The sequence below is a fragment of the Muscardinus avellanarius genome (assembly GCF_963383645.1).
Source record: "Muscardinus avellanarius genome assembly, chromosome: 16".
NCBI lineage: Eukaryota > Metazoa > Chordata > Mammalia > Rodentia > Gliridae > Muscardinus > Muscardinus avellanarius.
The window spans coordinates 2,788,776-2,809,164 of NC_137802.1; the positions used below are offsets into that span (position 1 = coordinate 2,788,776).

At 60.1% G+C, this 20,389-nt stretch overlaps 1 protein-coding gene across 1 annotated transcript; it reads right to left on the reverse strand.

The window, feature by feature from the left end:
- Positions 1–9,928: 9,928 nt before the first annotated feature.
- Positions 9,929–19,919, reverse strand: MKNK2 (MAPK interacting serine/threonine kinase 2; the record flags this gene model as incomplete). The annotated part of the gene is made up of 13 exons (XM_080712108.1): positions 9,929–10,172; positions 10,661–10,704; positions 11,445–11,609; positions 12,009–12,203; positions 12,453–12,548; positions 12,639–12,694; positions 12,805–12,909; positions 13,146–13,219; positions 13,440–13,519; positions 15,591–15,688; positions 15,766–15,867; positions 15,952–16,039; positions 19,869–19,919. The coding sequence occupies 13 exons, from the start codon at positions 19,917–19,919 to the stop codon at positions 9,929–9,931; spliced, it is 1,398 nt and encodes a 465-aa protein (XP_080568234.1).
- Positions 19,920–20,389: the final 470 nt, after the last annotated feature.

Genomic DNA, 20,389 nt, shown 5'->3' on the forward strand with positions numbered 1-20,389 from the left:
AGGGGGGAGGGGAGGGGAGGGGAGGAGGGAAGGGGGAGGGGAGGGGGAGAGGAGGAGGGAGGAGGGAGGAGGGAGGAGGGGAACCAGGGAGGGAGGAGAAGGGGCGGGGCGAGGGAGGAGGAGGGCGGGCTGGGAAGGGGGAGGGGGAAGACCGGCGGCCAAGGGAGGGGAGGAGGGAGGGGAGGGGAGGAGCGAGGGAGGGGCTGGAGGAGGAGCGGAGGGAGGGGCGAGGGAGAGGGGCGGGGAGGAGGGACGAGGAGGGGGAGGAGGGCTAGCGGAGGGGGGGGAAGGAGTGAGGAGGAGGGCGGAGGGGAGGGGCGGGGGAGGGGCGGGGGAGGGCTGACCGGGGGCGGGGGCGGGGCGAGGGAGGGGCGGGGACAAGAAGGGTGGGGGAGGGAGCGATAGTGGGATTTTTGGAGGAGTAGCGGAAAGGAGGCGGGCGGGGGAAGGAGGGGAGAGGAGAGCGGTGGGGAGCTGGCGAGCCCGAGGGGACCGAGAAAGAGGGCGGCTGCGGGGTCGGCGGGGAACCCCGAGGGGGCTGGAGCCCCTGCCCCTGACTCAGCGCCGGCCGTGACGTCACCGAGCTGGGCTCCGGGACCGAGGAGCTCCGGGCGCCCCGAGCCTGGGGTCCACGCCGGGGACCCCAGGGGCCGCCGCACCCGAGGCCTGGGACACGCTCCGGTCCTGGACTCTGAGGTCCGAACCCCGGGCTGCGGACCCGGAGCCCACCCTTGGGCCGCAGTTCCGAACTGGCTCTGAGCTGCCCAGCCCCCAGAAGCCAGATGCTAGACCCCCGCTCCAGGCCTTTGCCAGAAACCCAGTCCCTGCCGGGCGTGGCGCACGCTGTAATCCCAGCATTTGGGAGGCCGAGAGAGGAGGATGTCAGGTACTCAATGCTCAGCTACTGAGTGAGGCCCTCCGCAACTCAGTGAGACCCTTTTTCAATATATTAAAAAAAAAAAAGTAGGGCTGGGGGTGTAGCTCGGATGTAGAATGTCCCTGGGTTCCATCCCCAGTACAACAAAAAATAAAATAAAATATAAATGGATAAAAAATCGGGTTGGGGGTGTCAGAGGTAGAATGCCCCTGTGTTCGGTCCCCAGAACCACAAGAAGTACTAAGTAAATAAACAAATAAATCCCGGGCCCTGGGCCCCATACCCTCCTTAATCGCAAACCCAATTAGCATGCCTGCAGGGAAGGTCAACCCGGGACCCTCTGCCTGGGACCCCCTGCATGGAACCATGGGGTCATCTCTGCCTGCTGCTTACCTGTGATCTTTCTGTCTCAGCCCCCCAAGTACTGGGGTTACAAGCAGGCACCTCCAAGCGGCTAATATTTTTTGTGGTACTGGGGTTCCTAAAAAAAAAAACAGGTTTGTTGGACAAATCAAGTGAGTAGGCGGCCTGACCCCAAGGGTAGAAGGAACCTGGGCCTGAAATGACCCGGCTGAACTACCTTGATCGATCCCGGCCTGCAGGCTACTCTAGCATAGGGTTTGTTTGTTTGTTTGTTTGTTTGTTTTTTACAGAGCCCTAATAATCTCCCAGCTATGTTAAGCAAGTTGAGTCAGGTTTTCTGTTACTCTGGGCCAAATGCACATAACTTCTACAGCTGGCCGCGTCCCGTTAATGACTTCGGTCTCACTACCCTTCTAACAATGACTGGCACTGTGTGGCTATTTATATAAACAGTTGCCAGAGTGGAGTTTCTTTTTTTATGGAACTAAGGATTCAACGCAAGGACATTCTGCCTCTGAGTTGCACCCCCAGCCTTTTATTTTATTTTTGTTTTGTTTTTGTAGTACTAGAGGTAGAACCCAGGGGCCTTCTACCTCCAAGCTATACTCCTAGCCCTGTTTTATTTTTATTTGGAAACAAGGTCTAAGTTGCAGAGGGCCTCACAAGTAGCTGAGGCTGGCCCCAAACCTGCATTCCAACTAACTCAGCCTCCCAAGTACTGGACTTACAGGCATGCATCACCATGCCAAGCAGCCAGCAGCCCTTTTTACTTTTTATTTTATTTTATTATTTTTATTTATTTTTATTTTTTTGCAGGTCTGGTGATGGAACCCAGGTACATTAGACTGCCAAGCTATACCCCCTGCCCTGTGTGTGTGTACGTGTGTGTGTGTGGTACTGCAGGTGTAACCCAGGGGCTTTCTACACCGGGGCCAAACTCCCAGACCTATTTCATAATTTATTTGGAAACAGGGTCTCACTAAGTTGCTGAGAGCCTCACTAAGTGGCTGAGGCTGGCCTCGAACCTGTGCGATCCTCCTGTCTCAGCCTCCCAAACGCTGGGATTACATGTGTGCGCCACCACACCCAGGCATTTTGTTTTGTTTTGTTTTGAAACAGGGTCTCCCTAGGTTACTGAAAGGATTGTTAAACATCTGAGACTGTCTTGGGTCTTGAGTCCGCCATCCTCCTGTCTCAGTGTCCCAAGTACTGGAACTACAATCCCCGCCCACATTTTTTGAGGGTTTTTTTAAGTTTCTGGCTCCCGCTCAGGTAACCAAGCTCAACCCACCTGCACAGCCAAGCCTCTAGAGGGCGCCCTTGACAAAGCTGCGCCCTGGTGTTTTGTTTTGTTTTGTTTTTAGCCCACTGGGGATTGAACCCAGGGGCTTCTACTTTGGACTTACACCCCCAGCCAGACTTTTTATCCTTTATTTCTTTATTTATTTTTTGGTGGTACTGGGGATGGAGCCCGGGGACCTTCTACCTCTGGGCTACACACTCAGACCTATTTTATATTTTATTTGGAAACAGCGTCTCTTAAACCAGCTGAGGCTGGCTTCGAACCTGCGCGATCCTCCTGTCTCAGCCTCCCAAGCGCAGGGATTACAAGCCTGCGCCACCACGCCGGGCTTGCTTTTATTTATTTATTTGTTTATTTATTTATTTATTTATTTATTTATTTATTTTGCGGTACTGGTGATGGAACCCAGGGGCATTTTTTTTTTTTTTTTTTTTTTTTTTTGCGGGTCTGGGATGGAACCCAGGGGCATTTGACCTCCGAGCTACACCCCCTACCCTATTTTTTTATCCTTATTTTGAAACCGGGTCTCACTGAGTTGCAGAAGGCCTCACTAAGTAGCTGAGGCTGTCCGCGAACCGCGATCCTCCGGTCTCAGCCTCCCGAATGCTGGGATTACAAGCGTGCGCCACCACGCCCGGCTCATATATTTTTTTTAACTCTTTATTTTGACAGTCTCACTGAGTTGCAGAGGGCCTCAACCAAGTACCTGAGGCTAACCCCAAACCCAGATCCTCCAGTCTCAGCCTCCGGGGCACTGGGATGACAAGTGTGCGCCACCTTGCCGGGGGCTCTAGAGCTGTTGGAATGAATGAATAGTGAATTAATGAATGAAGACCAGCTCCCATCCCCCAGGCACCCCCAGAACCCCCCTGGCCTGCTCGCCCGCCCATCCCTTGCCTAGCCCAGCTCCCAGTACACACATGCGTGCATGCGTGTGACTGCGTCTGTGCAGGGGGCGTAGGCGCAGGGTCCACATGCCAGGCCCTGCCCACCCCTGCCAGGCCATGCTGCTGACCGCTCCCTGCCCCCTGCCGCCTGCCAGGAACAGCATGTCCCCTGAGCCTTTGCTCCAGATTTTATTTTTGTGGTTTTCTCTCAGCCTGTGTGTTGGAGCCCGCCCTCCTCCAAGGCTGGCCTTCCCAGGCAGGCGGTGGCAGGAAAATCCTAGAGCTGGAAGAACCGGAGCCTGTCGGGGCCTCGTGACCCGGCCACCCTCCCCCCGCGGGGTGCCTGGCCAGTCTCCACCTCCGGGAAAGGCCGCCTGCATGTCCCTGGAGCCCGCGGGCCGCATGGTCACATGGCCGTCACAGCTAGTGGTGTCTGCAATCTGGGCAGGGTTTTGAAAAGACAGTGGCTCAAGCTGGTCCTCCCAGCCTTCTGGAGGCTGAGATAGGAGGATCGCGGTTGGCAGCCGACCTCAGCTACTACTGAGTGAAGCCCTTTGCAAATCAGTGAGATCCTGTTTCAAAATAAATAATAAAAAAATAGAGCCGGGCGTGGTGGTGCACGCTTGGAATCCCAGTACTTGTGAGGCTGAGACAGGAAGACTGAGGCCCTTGCAGGGTCTCAGCTACTTAGTGAGGTGCTCTGCAACTCGGTGAGACGGTTTCAAAACAAAGAATAAATAGGGCTGGGAGCGGGGCGTGGTGGCGCACGCTTGTAATCCCAGCATTTGGGAGGCAGGGACCCGGAGGATCGCGGTTTGCAGACAGCCTCAGCTACTTAGTGAGACCCTCTGCAACTCAGTGAGGCCCTGTTTCAAACTAAAAGAATAAAAATAGGCAGGGGGTGTAGCTCGGAGGTCGCATGCCCCTGGGTTCCATCCCCAGACCCACACACACACAAAATTGTTTATTCTTTTCTTGGTGTGTTGTACATATCCATCATAGGGAGGGTCAAAGTGATACAAAAATACACACACCCATCTTGCTTGCTTTTTTTTTTTTTAAGTGTTGGAAATGAAACCCAGGGGCATTATACCTCCAAGTTACACCTCCAGCTCATTTTATTTTATTTTATTTTATTTTTTTTGCGGTACTGGGAATGAAACCCAAGGGCTTTTTACCTCCAAGCGACAACCCCAGCCCTATTTTTTATTCTTTATTTTGAAACCAGGTCTCAGTGAATTGTGGAGGGCCTAAGTAAGTAGCTGAGGCTGGCCATAAACCGCGATCCTCCTGTCTCAATCTCCTGAATTCGGGGATTACAAGCGTGCACCACACCCAGCTTTATTTTCTTTCTTTCTTTCTTTCTTTCTTTCTTTCTTTCTTTCTTTCTTTCCTTTTCTTTCTACTTTCTTTTTGTGGAACTGGGGATTGAACCCAGAGGCATTCTACCTCCAAGCTATACCTCTAGCCTTATTTTTTATTCTTTGTTTTTATATTTATTTATTTATTTATTTATTTGTTTGTTTATTTTTGGGTGTGGTGCTGGGGATGGAACCCAGAGGCTTTCTACCTTCAGGCTACACTCCCAGACCTATTTTGTTTTTTTTTTTTTTTTTTTTTGTGGTGGTGGTGGGGTGGAACCCAGAAGCTTTCTACCTCCCGGCTATACTCCCAGACCCATTTTATATTTTATTTGGAAACAGGGTCTCACTAAGTTGCTGAGAGCCTCACTAAGTAGCTGAGGCTGGCCGGGAACCTGTGCGATCCTCCTGTCTCAGCCTCCCAAGTATTGGGATGACGGGTGTGCGCCACCACGCCACACCACACCTGGCTTAGTCGGTATATTTCTAAAACTTTTTTTTTTTTTTAGTGATTGTATTATTAAACAAAGTGAAAGAAATCAGCCACAAAAGACAGCGTGCAACTAACTCTATTGATAGGACTTGTCCAGAGACAGGAGTGGGCTTCAGGATGTCAGGGGCTGCTGAGGGGTCTGGGTGACAGCTCACAGGGTCTGGGCTTCCTTTTGGGGTCATGGAATGACGATAGATAGACGTGGCGGTTGCATGGCCCTGTGAATGTACTAAAACTCAGCGAAGTGCACACTTTAATGGGTAAAGTATGGTATGTGATTGTTATCTCAATAAAGCTGTTATCAGCTGGGTGCGGTGGCGCCCGCCTGTAATCCCAGTACTGGGGGGAGGGAGGACTTCAGGTTTAAGGCCAGCCTCAGCGAGACCCAGTTTCAAAAATAAAAAACTAAATCGGGCATGGTGGTGGTTTCACGTTTGTAATCCCAGCATTCAGGAGGCTGAGACAGGAGGATCGCGCAGGCTCGAAGCCAACCTCGCTGGCTTAAGAGACCCTGTTTCCAAATAAAATATAAAATAGGTCTGGGAGTGTAACCCGGAGGTAGAAGGGTTCCATCCCCAGTACCACCAAAAAAAAAAAAAAAAAAAAGAAGATAAATAAAATAAAATAAAGAATACAAAATAGGGCAGGGGGTGTAGCTCGGAGGTCAAATGCCCTTGGGTTCCATCCCTAGACCCGAAAAAAAAAAAAAAATATATATATATATGTGTGTGTGTGTGTGTGTGTGTGTGTGTGTGTGTGTGTGTGTATGTATGTAAAGAGATAAAATAAAAACGACTGGGAGTGCAGCGCAGTGGTACAGCACCCCGGGTTCAATCCCTGTACCATGACTATGGTGACAGCCACCTGCAGGGATTCCTTCGGCTCCAGCCTTCCCAACGTGCCCCTGTCCCCCCAGGCTCTGCTCCCTCTCACCCCAGAGGTTAGGTGCAACTGAGGTCAAGGCCAGGGCATCCTCCCCAGCCCCGCCCCACACAGCCGCGCCCAAACACAGGCCACGCCCCAGAGACCACGCCCTCCATACGCCAGTCCTCGCCCCTCTGGAGTTCAAGCCCCTCCCCAGACACAGGCCACGCCCCAGACCCCCAGGCCACACCCCTCCAGGCTCCAGAGTGGTGACTCTGGTCTTGCGGAGCCTGGTTCCGCAGGGAGCTACCTGCTGCGACCACGCCTGTGACTCTCAATGGAGTCCGCAAGGATCAGCTAAGGGAAGGGCGGTGGTCTGAACCGACCTGTTCTTCCAGCCAGGCTGCGGATTTTAACCCTGGAGCTCCCGGCCTCCCTCCTGCTTCTTCCTCCAGAATCTGCAGCCAGCCCATGGCCAAGAAGAAACTCAACCGTGGCTGAGTGGATGGACCCACATGAGGGCCCTGGCTTTTTTTTTTTTTTTTTTTCTTTTGGTAGTACTAGAATGAAACCCAGGGGCATTCTAACTCCGAGCTAAACCTCCAGATCTCTTTCATTCTTTAATTTAGAAATAAGATAAGGTCTCAGTAAGCTGCAGATGGCCTAAATTGTTAGAGCTGGCTCCGAACCTGTGATCCTCCTGTTTCAGCCTCTGAAGCATTAGAGTTACAGGCATGTACGGCCATCTCTGGCTCTGGGTGTGTCTTCTGCAGGGCACAGCGCCCCGGCTGTGAGGCAGGTCAGCAGGCAAATGTTCCCAGCTGCCATGTTGGAAGGAAGCTCAAGCCACACGAGGTCTCTCTAGTCATCTCCTGGTGACAGCCCAGCCCTGAGTGCTGCAGTGTCGCCCGATTTGCCCGAGAGGACGCAGATAGCTGGGTGGGCGGCACTCCCTTGTACTCCCAGTACCTGCAGGGTTTTTTTTTTTTTTTTTTTTTTTTTGGTGGTACTGGGGTTCCTGGAAGCCCTTCTATGTCTGGGCTACACTCCCAGACCTATTTTTATATTTTTATTTGGAAACAGGGTCTCTTAAACCAGCGAGGCTGGCTCCAAACCAGCGCGATCCTCCTGTCTCCGCCTCCCAAGTGCGGGGATGACAAGCGTGCGCCACCACGCCCCGCAACCTGGGAGGTTCTGACAGGGAGATATCAGGTTGTTGCTTTTTTTTTCTTTGTTGTACTGGGGATTGAACCCAGGGGCATTCTGCCTTTGAGCTACATCCCAGGCTGATTGATTTACTTACTTTTGGAAACAGGGTCTTGTTAGATTGATGAGAGTCTCACTACTTGATGAGGTTGTCCTCGAACCTGCGATGCTCCCGTCTCGGGTTCCTCCTGTCTCAGGCTCTGCAGTACTGGGACTGCAGGTGTGCACCACCACACCCGGCTAGCTCTCAGGTTCAAGACAGCCTTAGTGATGGAGTGAAACTCTCAGCAACCTAGCTTGAATAACCCTGCTTTAGGCCAAAAAAGAGGACTGAGGACTCAGAAGTGGAATGCTGCTGGGTGTGGTGGCGCACCTTGTAATCCCAGCCCTTGGGAGGCTGAGACAGGAGGATCGCGGGTTTGAAACCAGCCTCGACAACTTAGTGAGACCCTCTACAACTTAAGTGTGAGACCCAGTTTCCAAAAAAATAAAATCAGGAGGAATGCCCCCGGTTCAATCCTCAGTACCACACCCCTCCGCACGCCACAAGCACCCCAGGTCGCAGACTCGCGCCTGCGCCGGGAGCAGGAGCATGGCTTTGCTCTAGCAGGCTTGAAGGTGCCCTGTGGGGGACCCGGGTGCGCAGGGCTGTTTTTTTTTTTTAATGATTTTTATTAAATCCTTACAAAACAGAATACAAAATTCTGGCATTGACAGTTGGTGTAAAGGAAAACTTTCTAGCTCAGTCAGTTCACCTGGTACAACGGAGTAAAGTGCTTGGATGTCTTCGCCCCACTTCTTAAATTTTTTCATTTTTTTCTCTTTGTGTATCTTCTTTACACACGGTCAGCGGCCGGCCCTCCGCCACCCTCCCGACACTATTCACAGTAATGGTTCTGACCAGTCCACCAACCGCACCTGGAGGCGATGGGGAGGTGACGTCCCACCTCTGCCTCCCGGGGATGAAAGCTGCTCAGTGGTCCAGCCTTCTGGAGCAAGGTGGCCACGGCCCCTGCAGCTGCAGCTGGTGAAGGTCCATTTTGTTTTATACAAAAAGGCAGAGAACCCACCAGGTGCGAATCTGGGCATCACCCATGGGCGAGGCCCGGGGGCGGGGCCCGCAGCCCCCTCACCTTCCCGGGGTCTTTGGAAAGGCCGGTCCACAGACACAGGTGGGCATGGCACTGGGGAGGGCAGGTGGCCCCCGCCAGCCACCAGACTGTGACAATTGGACGAGACTGAGAGGGGGCAGAAGGGGCTGGGCAGTGTGCACGCCCCCGCCCGCAAGCCCCTCCAACATTCAAGTATTCTTCACAAACAGAAAAGCAGGTCAAATGATGGTTCTTAAAAAAAAAAAAACAAAAAAAAACTACCAACTAAACACAAGGTACAATCCTGACCATGGATCTGAGGCTGGGGGCTGCCTGTCCCTGCCCCAGAGCCCTGAGCAGGCCGGGCCGGGTCTGGGCGGCAGAGCGGCGTGGCCCCACCACCCCCGGCCAGCAGGGCCACAAGTGCGTGTAGAAAATGGGAACTCGGATATTGCATAGTAGTTAACCCCGAGGACCGGGACCGGCGGCCGTGACCCCGGCCCCTGTGGGTGACCAGGTGCTGAGTCAGAGCTCGGGGGCAGGAGGGGCACCCAGCAGACCCACTGGCCGCTCCCAGGTGCCTCAGGGAGAGACAACCGCGGCTGTTTTCCTGAAGGTGGGCACACACAAATTGCAGCCCTTTGGGGCAGGAGGGGGGATTCGGGGTGCCTGGGGTCAGGCCCTGGCTCTGGGGACTGGGAAAGGGCCGAGAGCTGCCAAAGGCCAGGCCCAGGGGTGCAGTGGGGCGGGGCGGGGCGTGCTCAAACCTGGTGTCGGCTGATGGCGCCTGGCCCACGCTCCCCCTTCATGGTGGGGCCAGCTGGACGGGCTCCAGCTGCAGTCCCTGGGGAAGGGGCCCCGAGTCAGCTGCAGGCCAAGTCCACCTCTGAGGAAGCCCTGATTGTCAGCCTCAGGGGCCCAGGGGTCAGGGCAGGTGAGGCCCGGCCGGATGGGCTGCAGTCCTCCTGCCTGCACCCGCCCTCCTTCTAGAGCTCCTAGGGCCTTCTGGGGGTGCGAGATGAAGGGGCTTCGGTGATGGAGGGGGGCCATCCCTGCAAACACTGAGGGCTGGGGAGGGGGTATGGAGCCGGCATCCTGTGCACCCCCAGGCTGGAAGACAGCGAGCTGGCTGGAAGCGGGCGGTGGGGGCGGCACGGGACCTTCACAGTACAGGTGAGCATCTTGGGCAGCGGGCAGGAGGGCTGCAGGCCGCTGCCGTCCGCTCCCTCCAGGGCACTTGCTTTGCTTTTAACACCATTACTCGAACAATAAAACAACAAACACAAAAACAAAGACAGGGAGGGGGCTGGGGGAAGAAAGGGGCAAAACCAACAGCAAAAACCTATAAAAACCCCTCCCGGGCCGCTGAGACCCTGGGAATGCAGCTGGGGGGAGGGGGGCCCTGGTCCTGGGGGCCGTAGCTTAAAAACCTCTTGGATCTGGTGGGGGAGGGGCGGCCTATGTACAGAGGGGCCGGAGGCCGTCACGCGTGGTCCCCCACGAGGACCACGGGCGCGGCGGACAGGCTGGCCCTCTGCCGCCGCTGGGCTAGCTTGGACTCCGAGGGCGGGGACAGCTGTAGACAGCGTGAGGTAGCTCGGATGACCACGGGCTGGCCCTGGCCCGCGGCCGCCTCCTCGGCCGCGTCCTCCTCCCGCTGGGCCAGCTGCCGGTTCATGGCGATGGCCTCGGCCGCGAAGGACGTAAGGTCTTTGGCACAGCTATTCCTGGGGACGGGACAGGCAGTAACCACCAGGACACCCGGGAACTGCGACGCCTCCCCAGCCTGCGACCCTCTGGGTCCCAGGACCCCAGCTGTGACTTCACTGGGGTCGCCTGGCACAAGGTCATCCAAGCACCCAGATGTGTCTTCTCTATGCACAGAGGATTTTCTGCACCCCTCTTTCTGGTACTGGAGATTGAACATAGGGCATTCTATCTCTAAGCTACACCTCCAGCCCTGGTTTTTTTTTTTTTTTTCCAGTACCAGGGGCATTCTACCTCCAAGCGGCACTGCCAGCCCTACTATTTTTATTCTTTGTAATTTTTTTTTTTTTTTTTGCAGGTCTGGGGATGGAACCCAGAGTCATTCAACCCCCGAGCTACGACCCACGACCCTCCGGTCTCAGCCTCCTTAATGCTGGGATTGTTAGCATCTGCCACCCCCACGGGCATTTAAACACCCCACCCCACCCCCGAGCTTCCCAGGACTCACCTCTGCAGGACCATGGGTGTGGGCAGGGTGTTCTCTGGGGCGCACTGTAACAAGACAGATTTGGGAGCTGAAGACCAGGCCCAGCGCGCCCAGCGCAGCCAAGGGACGCTGGCCCTCATGCCGCCTGCACTGATGGGGTCTGGCCAAGGGGTGCCCCAAGCCCACCCTCCATCATCTGGACCTCACCTGAGCTGGGTGCCAGAGCAGCAGACCCCCTCAACGCACCTGCCTGGGAAACCCACAGCCCTCAGCCAGACTAGGGGCACGGCGGTGTCACAGGAACCAAGTGGGGGGGCACCGTGGCCCCAACGAACACCCCTCTTACAGGTTCCTGGCCAAACCCACCCCTGGCTCGCAGGCCTCTGGGTGCTGCTGGAAAGGGCTCGGGGCTGCCCCTTGCTATAAGAATCTGAGGGACCTCAGCATCTATTTGGGAAGGCAGTGCCCAGTGTCTTCAGCCCCCCCCCCCAGGTAGCAGCTTGGCACCCATGACTGCTGGCCTGGAGACGCGCCCGGCCCTTCCTGGACTAGAGGCCCAGCAGCGGTGGGAGTGCGACCAGGACCCAGCCTGAGCCTGGCAGCCAGGGCTGCCCCATGCTGCTCAGCAGCCAGCCAGGACTCTGAGACCCTGTGAGCTCCTCCCTGGCCTCCTCCCAGGGGACACGAGTGACCCGGCCCCAGGCTCTGCACCTCCAGGGGTCCACATGGGGCCCTCTGGGTTTCTGGGAGATACCCACAGCCATCAGGGGGCTAGCACTCAGGAGAAGGGGCACCCCGGGCTCACCCCCTGCACCCAGGGGTGCTGCAGGACTTGGGCAGCGCTCAGCCTCTGCTTGGCGTCGCGGACCAGCAGCTTGGAGATGAGGTCTTTGGCGGCGAGGGAGATGTGAGCCCAGTCTTTGTCGGGGAACTCGTACTTGCCCTCCTGGATACTCTCAAACAGCATGTTCTGGGGAGAGGTACGGGGGTCACGCAGCGTGCCGATGGCAACGCCATGGGTTCCCAGAGAGGTATGGGGAGGGGGGGTCACACAGCGCGCAGACACTCCATCGGGGCCCCGGACTCCACTGCCAGCCCTAACCTAGCCATCACAAGGCTGAGGGGCGGGCACCTGGACTTCAGGGTGGGCGCAGGGCTGGAAACGGGACAGACGTCCCAGGTGTGGCTTGCTTTACAGAGAGCAAAGTTAGGGGGCCTGGCCCAGAGACACGGCGCCCGTGCATGCTGAGCCTTTCAGTACAGGGCCTGTGCCACCCTTCAGCAAGCTGAGCCTGTCTCCTCCCATGGAGAAGGAGCCTGGCATTACCCCGCCACACACACAGGGCTGGCGCCCAGGGCAGGGACGCACCTGGCAGGCTGGGCAGGCCTCCCCGCGGTCCCAGCCGCAGTCGCTGCCACAGTGGCCCACGAAGGGAGGGTAGCCGCTGAGCAGGATGTACAGGATGACGCCCAGGCTCCACAGGTCGCAGCGCTTGTCGTAGATGCTGGCCTCCTCACTGAACGCCTCCACCACCTCGGGCGCCATGTACTCCGCGGAGCCGCACTGCGGGCGGGCGGGGCGGGAGCACATCAGCGGGGCGGCACCTGCGCCTGCCCCGCCCAATCAGCAGGTGCCCAGAACCTGCCTCGCCCCGCCCACAGCCCCACCCACAGCCCCACCCTGTCTGGCCAATCAGGGGCTGTTGCTAAGCGGAAGCCCTGAGCCGGAGCCGGGCCCCTGCAGGTTACGCAAGCGCAGACAGGGGAGCGCGGCCGCTCCCGCCCCGCAGCCAGGCCAGGCGGCGGCTCTCACCGGGGTGAGCAGCTCCGGGGTGGAGATCGGGGAGCAGTCCCCGTTGAGTTTGATGCCGCTGCCCAGGTCAAAGTCACAGATCTTCACGGGGGAGACCTGGAGGGGGTCAGCGGGAGGGTGTAGGAAGGGTCTGCCTCTCCTTCCACTGGGAGAGCGCTCCCAGGGGCACCCTGCCCAGAGCCTCACCTGGTTGGGGTGTTCGCAGAGGATGTTCTCCGGCTTTAGGTCCCTGTGGGCAATGCCTGGGGGAAGCCAAGCAGGGGTTATGGGTGGCGGTGTCTCCAGGAGTCCCAGCCGTGGATGGACCCCGGGCTGGCGACACTGTGGGTGCAGGGCCGGCCCCACCGCCCACCTTTGTTGTGCAGGAAGTCCAAGGCGCTGGCCACGTCCTGTACCACCACGCTGGCCTCCAGCTCGTTAAAATGTCGCCGCTTGTGGATGTGGCTGAGGATGGAGCCTGGGGAGGACCGGGCAACAGGTGACCTCGCTGACACCGGCCACGCAGCACCTACCTCCACCCCGCGGCCCTTCCCGCCTCACTGGTTCCCTTGGGCCTAAAGCTCCCCACCCCAAGTCACTGCATGGACAGGAAGCTCTGTCCTGTGTCCTGCTGACCTTGAGCCCCCACCCCATAAGGACCCAGCTAGAAATGCTTCCCAGCACCCCCACCCCCAACCAGGAGCCCCTACCTACCACCCCGCATCTTCTCAAACACCAGGTAGAAGCGGTCTTCCTCCTCAAAGAACTCGATCAGTTCTAGAACGTTCCTGGGGTAGGGTGGGGCAGGAGAGACGCTGAGGCCCCCTCAGGCCCCTCTGCACCCATCCCCGGGCCGCCTGCCCGCCTGCCCGCAGGCCTTCTCCCACAGGGCCATGCGCCCCGTGCAGCAGGGCCCGGTCAATGCTGGGGCGACGGGGTGCTCAGACCCCTGCGCCCACGGAAAGATGGCACAGAGCCTGGCACCGTGGCGAGGGCGGGTCACCTTACCTGTGTCCCTGGCACTGGTACAGCATCTCCACCTCCCGGAAAACCCTGCTGCGAATGTGGCCCGGCTGCTTCTCGATGATCTGAAGTGGGGGTTGGGGAGACGCACACCGCTTGGGTCAGGGGGAGCCCGCCTGGAATTCTACCGTCCGGGATTAGCCGTTTCAGTTCCCCGAAGCAGAGCTCTCCTTGGGGCCAGAACTTGTTGGAAGTCAGGACTGCCATGCAGACACAGGCAGGGGCAAAGTACCCGCAGCCAGCAGCACCAGTGAGGGACAGGCAGAGAGCCAGGAAGCAGGCGGCTGGCCTTCCCCCCAAGACTCCCTGCAGGCCTCGGGCGACTTGAGGCTGGGCCCTGCTGGAGACCCCTCCAGGATGTCAGGGCCGAGATGAGGTGGCCGCACCCCCAGCACAGCCGCCAGCTCCAATTCTTTGCTCCCAGACGGGAGCTCCCACGTGACCCTGGAACCAGGGAGGCCTCCTGGCACCTGGCTGCCGGCCCAGCTGGTCCCTGCTTGCCAAGCCGGCAACACCACGTCCTGCCGCCCAGGCTCTGCGCCAGGCTGGGCAGAGGGCCCCACTGGCCCCACCAACCTCTCAGCCTCCTGGCCACGAGTGGGCGCGGGGCCCCTTGGGAAGACTGGCCAGTTTCGCAGCCAATGTCCCATACACCGGGGGTCAAGAGAACAAGGGTTCTGGCCCTCCAGGTGCCCCCAGAGAAGTACGGTCAGAGGGACCCCAGCCAGTGCTGGACCCCCTCCAGGTTGGACATGTGGCCCAAGGCTGCCTGCCTACCGCAGCAGCCTGATGGGGTGTGCCCCGCTGCCCAGCTTTCCTGCATTTCCACTGACAGGCAGGCCTGGCCCAGCAAGCGGCCTCGTGAGACATCTGCGAGCCAGTCTGCCAAGTGTGGAGTCCAGTGTGCCCAACAGCTCGGGCTTACACGGAACATCATCGTGTCCCTGGGGGGGAGGCTGGCCAGGACCCTGGCTTCAGAGCCGGGCTCAGTCGATCCTGGCAGGGAGTGCCTTCCTGAGGTCACCACTGGGGCTCGTCCGCGGGCACCTGGAGAGGGGAGGCCCATGCGCAGCACGCACTGGAAGGGACCACCCCCAACACAGCTCCACGGCACCCCACTCACCCTGCCTGGATCCCACTATGGCCCATCTCCTGTGCCCAGAACACCACCAGACAGACATCAGTGCTCTGCTGGACAGCAGCGCCACCAGGAAGCGCCTGCGCGCCCCAGACCCCAGCACCAACTGCGCTGGCTCGAGGCAGGGCGCCTGCCGCTGTGCCTCAGTTGCCATGTCAAGTAAGGGCAGGAAGGCTGCCCCGCGGGTTTAGTGGGAAGACGCCGCACAGGCCTGATTCTCCCACATGCCCACCTGGTCAGGCCTCTGAGCACCAGGGCAGGGACCAGCGCCGTGGCCCTCACTCCAGCCAAAAGCTTCCCTCTGCAGGGCCAGCCTCCTGCCGCCCTACCCGGACGGGATGGACTCCTGTCCTCTCCCTTACCACCCTCAGATGGAAGAAGCACCGGGGGGTCTGGACGGGCACCAGGGCCTGCGGGGCTCCCAGCCAGTCTCAGCTGCCAAGGAGCACCTGGGCCTCCTTCCTGGGCAGCCGGCCCTCCTGTGACCCCGCCCAGCCCGGAGCCGGATGTGGGGTCACGAGGGAGCCTGGAGGCTGCAGAGAACACGGGGTCCGGCTGGCTGGTCTGCGAGGTCATGAGGCCGCGCCAGAGCTTCATCCGGGGCCTGGCTCCCAGCCTGCTGCCCTACCCAGGACTCAAGGGCCGCGTGGACAGGGAGGGGCACAAGGAAGCGCTCCCTGCCCTGTCCTGTGCTGTCTCCCTGATGCAAAGCCCCAGACCCGGGCCTGTATCCCACCAGGGGTCCCCGTAGCCAACCCTCTGAACAGCTGCCATCCTTACAGCGCTCAGATGGCAGGAGCGATGTAGCAGGCCAGCAGGGCCTCCAGGGGCCAGGCTCTCGGCCACCCGGGCGCGGGGTAGGCAGGGCCAGGCCGACCTCGATTCCCAAGGTGGCCCGAGTCCCCAGGCCCTGGGCCAATTGGAGATGCTGCTTTTCCTGGCCGTCCTGTCCTGGGATCTGGAGCCCCCACCCCACCCGGCCACGGGAGCAAGCTCACCTTGACCGCATATTCCTGGTTGCTGATGAGGTTCACGCAGGTCTGCACCCGGGCATGGGCGCCTTCGCCCAGCACGTCCTCCTGCAGCTGGTAGACATCTGGGGAGCACGGAGAGTGGGTGAGGGGCTGTGAGCAGGCGCCACGCCCCCACAGCCTTGCCGGGCGCCCGGCTCACCTTCGAACCTGCCGGAGAAGCTGTCCGTGGCCCGGCACCGCTTCTTCTTCTTGCTTCTCTTCTTGGCATCGGGGATGTCGATGGGCTGGCTCGTGGGCATGTCTGCACGGGGAAGCCCACAGGCTCAAGAGGCTGCGGCCTGGCCACCTCCCACCCACCCCCGCCCTATCCCCACCCGGCCCTTACCAGGGCGGGCCTCGCACTGCCGGCTGAAGTCGGAATCCCCGGGGTGGGCCAGGTCTAGGGAGAAGGCCAGCTCAAAAGGATTCTGCCCCTGCACAGGACAGAGGACAGCGCTCAGGCCCAGAGTCAGCGGTGCCAAGGGAGGCAGGGCCCAGGATGGACGAGAAGACACGTGCTCCCTGCATACGCTCCCGACAGGCAGACTGCAAAACCAGGGGACCCCGGCTCTGGGACTGACCGCCTCTCCCCCTCCGCACCCAGTGTGGACTCTTATTTTGGGGAGGCACTAGGGACCGAAGCCAGGGGCATTCTACTTCTGTGCTACACCACCAGCCCGTTTTCTTTCTTTCTTTTTTTTTTTTTTTATTTTGAAACAGGGTCTGGCTAAGTTGCCAAGGCTGGCCTCAAATCTGTGATCCTCCTGTCTCAGACTCCCGGGTCCTGGGATTACAGGCCTGCACCACCACACTCAAATTCAGTGAGCGAGGGTTCTCAGACCTCGGCAGGATCGCGGGATGCAGAGTCTCTTGGGGTAGAGGGAGTCTTCACGGGGCCCTAAGTGGTGTGTGGCTGTCAGCCAGTTGCTCCTGGCCTGGAGGGAGGAAGGCCAGGGACAGTGCTCAGAACTCCGCGGCCCCAGAGGACGACCCGGCCCAGTGTCCATACAAAGAGGAGGCCCGTCTTTGCCTGGCCGGGAGGAAATGGCTTTCCACGCCAGCCCAGCGCTGAGTCAGAAGGGCCCAGCTGTGTCTTGCGCCTCAGTGGCTCCCCGGGATGGAGACAGCCTCCCCAGCCAGCTGACCTGGGGCCCGACCTGACTCGAGGGCAGGGCGGCAGGATCAAAGGCTGCAGTGGCGGCGAGAGGGCAGGGCCAGGCCCGGCTGCCAGCCTGCTTTCCCACGGCCTCCTGAGCCCCACCTGGGCGGCCCTTGGGCATGGCCCCTGGCCTTTGGGAACAGGGGCCTGCAGCCCTTCTGCTCTTCCACACCTCAGCTTCTGCCCCAAGGCTGCCTGGAACACCTTCCCACCCACCCTGCACACCTAACCCTCTTTAATCTCCCGACCACCGTCCACCCCTCCAAGTTACTAACTGGGTGAATAGGGGCTGGCACCTGCTGGTGGCCGCCTGGGTCAGAGGGCTCCCAGGGGAGGCACCACGGCTGCGACCATGCCTGCACCGCCCTGGGGTCAGCCTGAGAGGCCAGGATTCAAACTCAGCCCAGTACTTAGAGACAGTGAGACGGCCCCAGCACGTGCGGAAGGTCTGCGATCCTGAGCAGGAGACCACACAGCGGGGTCACAGAAACCACCTGCCGAACCCCAAACGGAGGAGTGCTGGAAGACATACATTTCTACAGAATGCACGAGGGGACTGAGCCCTGCGCGCTGGGAAACTGAGGCCTGACTAGGCCTGTGTGAATGTAGCCTCGCCCTCCTCCCAGCTGAGCGTGCCAAGAGGGAAACCTGCAGATGTGGGAGCAGGCTACTAACACCAGTGCTGCTGCCAGGCCTGTGCCACTGCCCCTCTCTGGGCCTCAAGACCCCTGGGCAGGGCTCAGGAAGGAGGGTTCCCAGCGGAGACGCTGCTCTGGAGACCCCACAGGACCCCTGGCAGAAAGGGCTGGGCAGATACCCACGGGCCAGAGGCCAAAGGGCCACCGGTGTGAGGGGAGGCTGCCTCTCCAGGCTGGGAGACAGTTGCTAGGAGGCCGGCACAGGAGAAGGGGCCCGCCAACCCTGTGGGGAGACAGGACACGCAGCCACCTCTCGGTGCTCTGATAAGGTTCGGGGCAGAGGCAGCTGGTGTCCCAGGGTGGCTGCACACTGGGGGCTTAGGAGGAAGGGGAGCCCACCGTGGCACCCAGCGGACCCCGGCCCCAACTCTGGGAACTGCACAGAAAGGACCAGGGGCCACAGGGACCAGTCTGAAGCTCTGGACTTCTCCAGCCACGGTCCCCACATGCTTGTCACAGTCCAATCTAAAATGGCGGTGACAGATGTGGTGGCCAGAGTCACGGAGGCACAGGGCTTAGGGCCCTAGGCAAGGTCACCCAGAGGGACCCAAAGCCTCCACTTCTGCACCTGAAGATGAAGAAAACTGAACTACGCGTGGTGGTGTACCCCCTTTGTCCTAGTACTTTGAGTCAGGAGGATCATAGGTTCAAGGCCAGCCTTGCCAAACTGGGGAGCCCGACACAGGGTCTCACTGAGTTGCATGGGGCCTCACTAAGTAGCTGAGGCTGTCTGTGAACCGTGATCCTCTGGTCTCAGCCTCCCGAATGCTGGGATGCCAAGTGTGCGCCACCACGCCTGGCCAGACCTTGGTTTTAAAGTAAAAAACACAGAGGGCTAGGGGTGTACCTCAGGCACAGAATGCCCCTGGGTGGATCCCTACAGACGGAATGAGAAAAACAGGGCTGGGGATGCGGCTCAGTCGTGGGCACTGGCTTGCCTGCCGTGGTGTGCAAGGCCCTGGGTTCATCCCAACCAGGGGGGAGTGGGGGAGATAAGCCCAGAGGCCTGACAGATGTGCCTCCCTGCTGTGCTGCAGATACCTCCCCAGGCCCAACCCAAGGGAGTGGCCAGCTCTTAAGTCTCCAGGCACCTGGAGGACCGCCTCCTGGTCAGGACTCCCTGTCCAGGGCTCCTCTGGCTTCCCTGGGGATTTCTGGTGTCCCAACTGCACAGAGGCCAGTCTGCAGCCTGAGCAGTGTGGGCGGCCCTGGCCCAACCCTCCCTAGGGCTGGCTGGGGGCCTCCAGTCAGCAGGCCTTGGCAGGAGGCGGCTGGAACCATCCAGAAAGCTCGGGTTTGCTTTGGCTGCCTTTCTGGCCCTGTGAACTGACCCCGTTTGGGCTCACGCCCAGCCCCAGGAGGGGAAAGACCACTGTAGGTGACAGTCTGAGACCCACCCCTCTCTGGCCCAGCCCCAGACACTCCCAAGGGCAGCCACCGCCATGGTTACCCTAGGGAGAACCAAGCTAGCAGAGGTGGGGCACCTGGCCAGGGACACTGGCTGCTGGACAGGCCTGGGAATTCTTCCCCGGCCTCTTCATGCTCCTCCCACACTGGTGCAGACACCGTGTGTGTACACACACACACACACACACACACACACACACACACACACACACACACGTCCTGTCTTCTCTACCGGGCAACAGGTCCCTGCCCAAAGAAGCCCAGAGAAGCCATTACATAACTCAGCCTGCGGGGTGGGGCGGGCAGGCTGACATCACTTCGTCCCCTGGGCCAGGCCCCATGGGGGCCCCTGCCCAGCACCTGCCCCCCTCACCACCCCCAGATTCTCTCAACTGAGACCAGGACTCAGCAGCCACCAACCACTGGCGGCCACAGAAACTTCCCGCTCTGTCAGGAAATAGCACCAGGGCCTGGGGTGTCTGGGAGAGCAGCAAACCCACTACCCTAAGTCACTTGGAGTGGGGGCTCCAGGGGACCCGAGACCAGGCCAGGGGTGCATGGAGGAAAGGGACCCACAGACCAATCAGATGTAGGGATCCCACAGTGGCTGCTAACCCCTCCCAACTACCAACACAACCAGTTGGGGCTTGCAAGGGCCACCAGCCCGGCCTGGGATTCCCAGGAGAGGAACCTCACGCTGCGGTAGGGAAACAGGAGCTGTGGTCCGCTGACCCAGCCGCCACCAGCCCACCCTGGCCGGGGCTTGCAAGGGCCACAGAGCCACCAGGCCGGGGGCTCCCCAGACCCCGCGGGCCACCGCCAGGGACAGGACTGTGGCCTGCTGATCACCCCCCACTGGCGCACAGCGGGCTGGGGCTGCCCCAGGGGCACGCAGGGTTCTCCTTGGCCCCCTCTCGAGCCTCCAGGACGGGCTCTGCGCCCCCACCGGCCACCCCGGTGGTCCAGCCCGCAGCGCCCCCAAATCGACCGGGCCCTCACCTTGAACGAACGGTGGAAGCCCTGAAGTTCGGCTGTTTTCTTCTGCACCATCTTCTGTCCGGGCCCCGCCAGCGGGGGAAGGGACGCAGGGCCCAGAGGGCGGCCCGTGGGCGGGGGGCGGCCGGGGAGGGGACCCTACGGGCGGAGCAGACAAAGGGAGGGCGGTGAGCGGCGGCGGCCGGCCCGCAGGGAGCGCGGCCAGGCGGAGGCGGCCGGGGCTCCGCGGGGCCCGTTCCCCGAGCCCAGCTTGGGGTCCCTGGGGCCGCCCGGAGCCGCGCTCACCGGGGTCGGGTCGGGGCCGCAGTGCTGCCGCCGACCGGCGTCGCACAGCCGGGACCCCTCACCGCGGACCGCGCGGGGAACAGCGCCGCCACCGCCGCCACCGCGGACTCCTCCGTCTGGGCCGCCGCCGCCGAGAGGAGCCGGGTGCGCCGCCGCCGATACCACTTTTATAGGCCTAACCTGGCCTCGCCCCGCCCCGGACGCAGGCTCCGCCCAGGCCCCGCCCCCACGCGCGACGG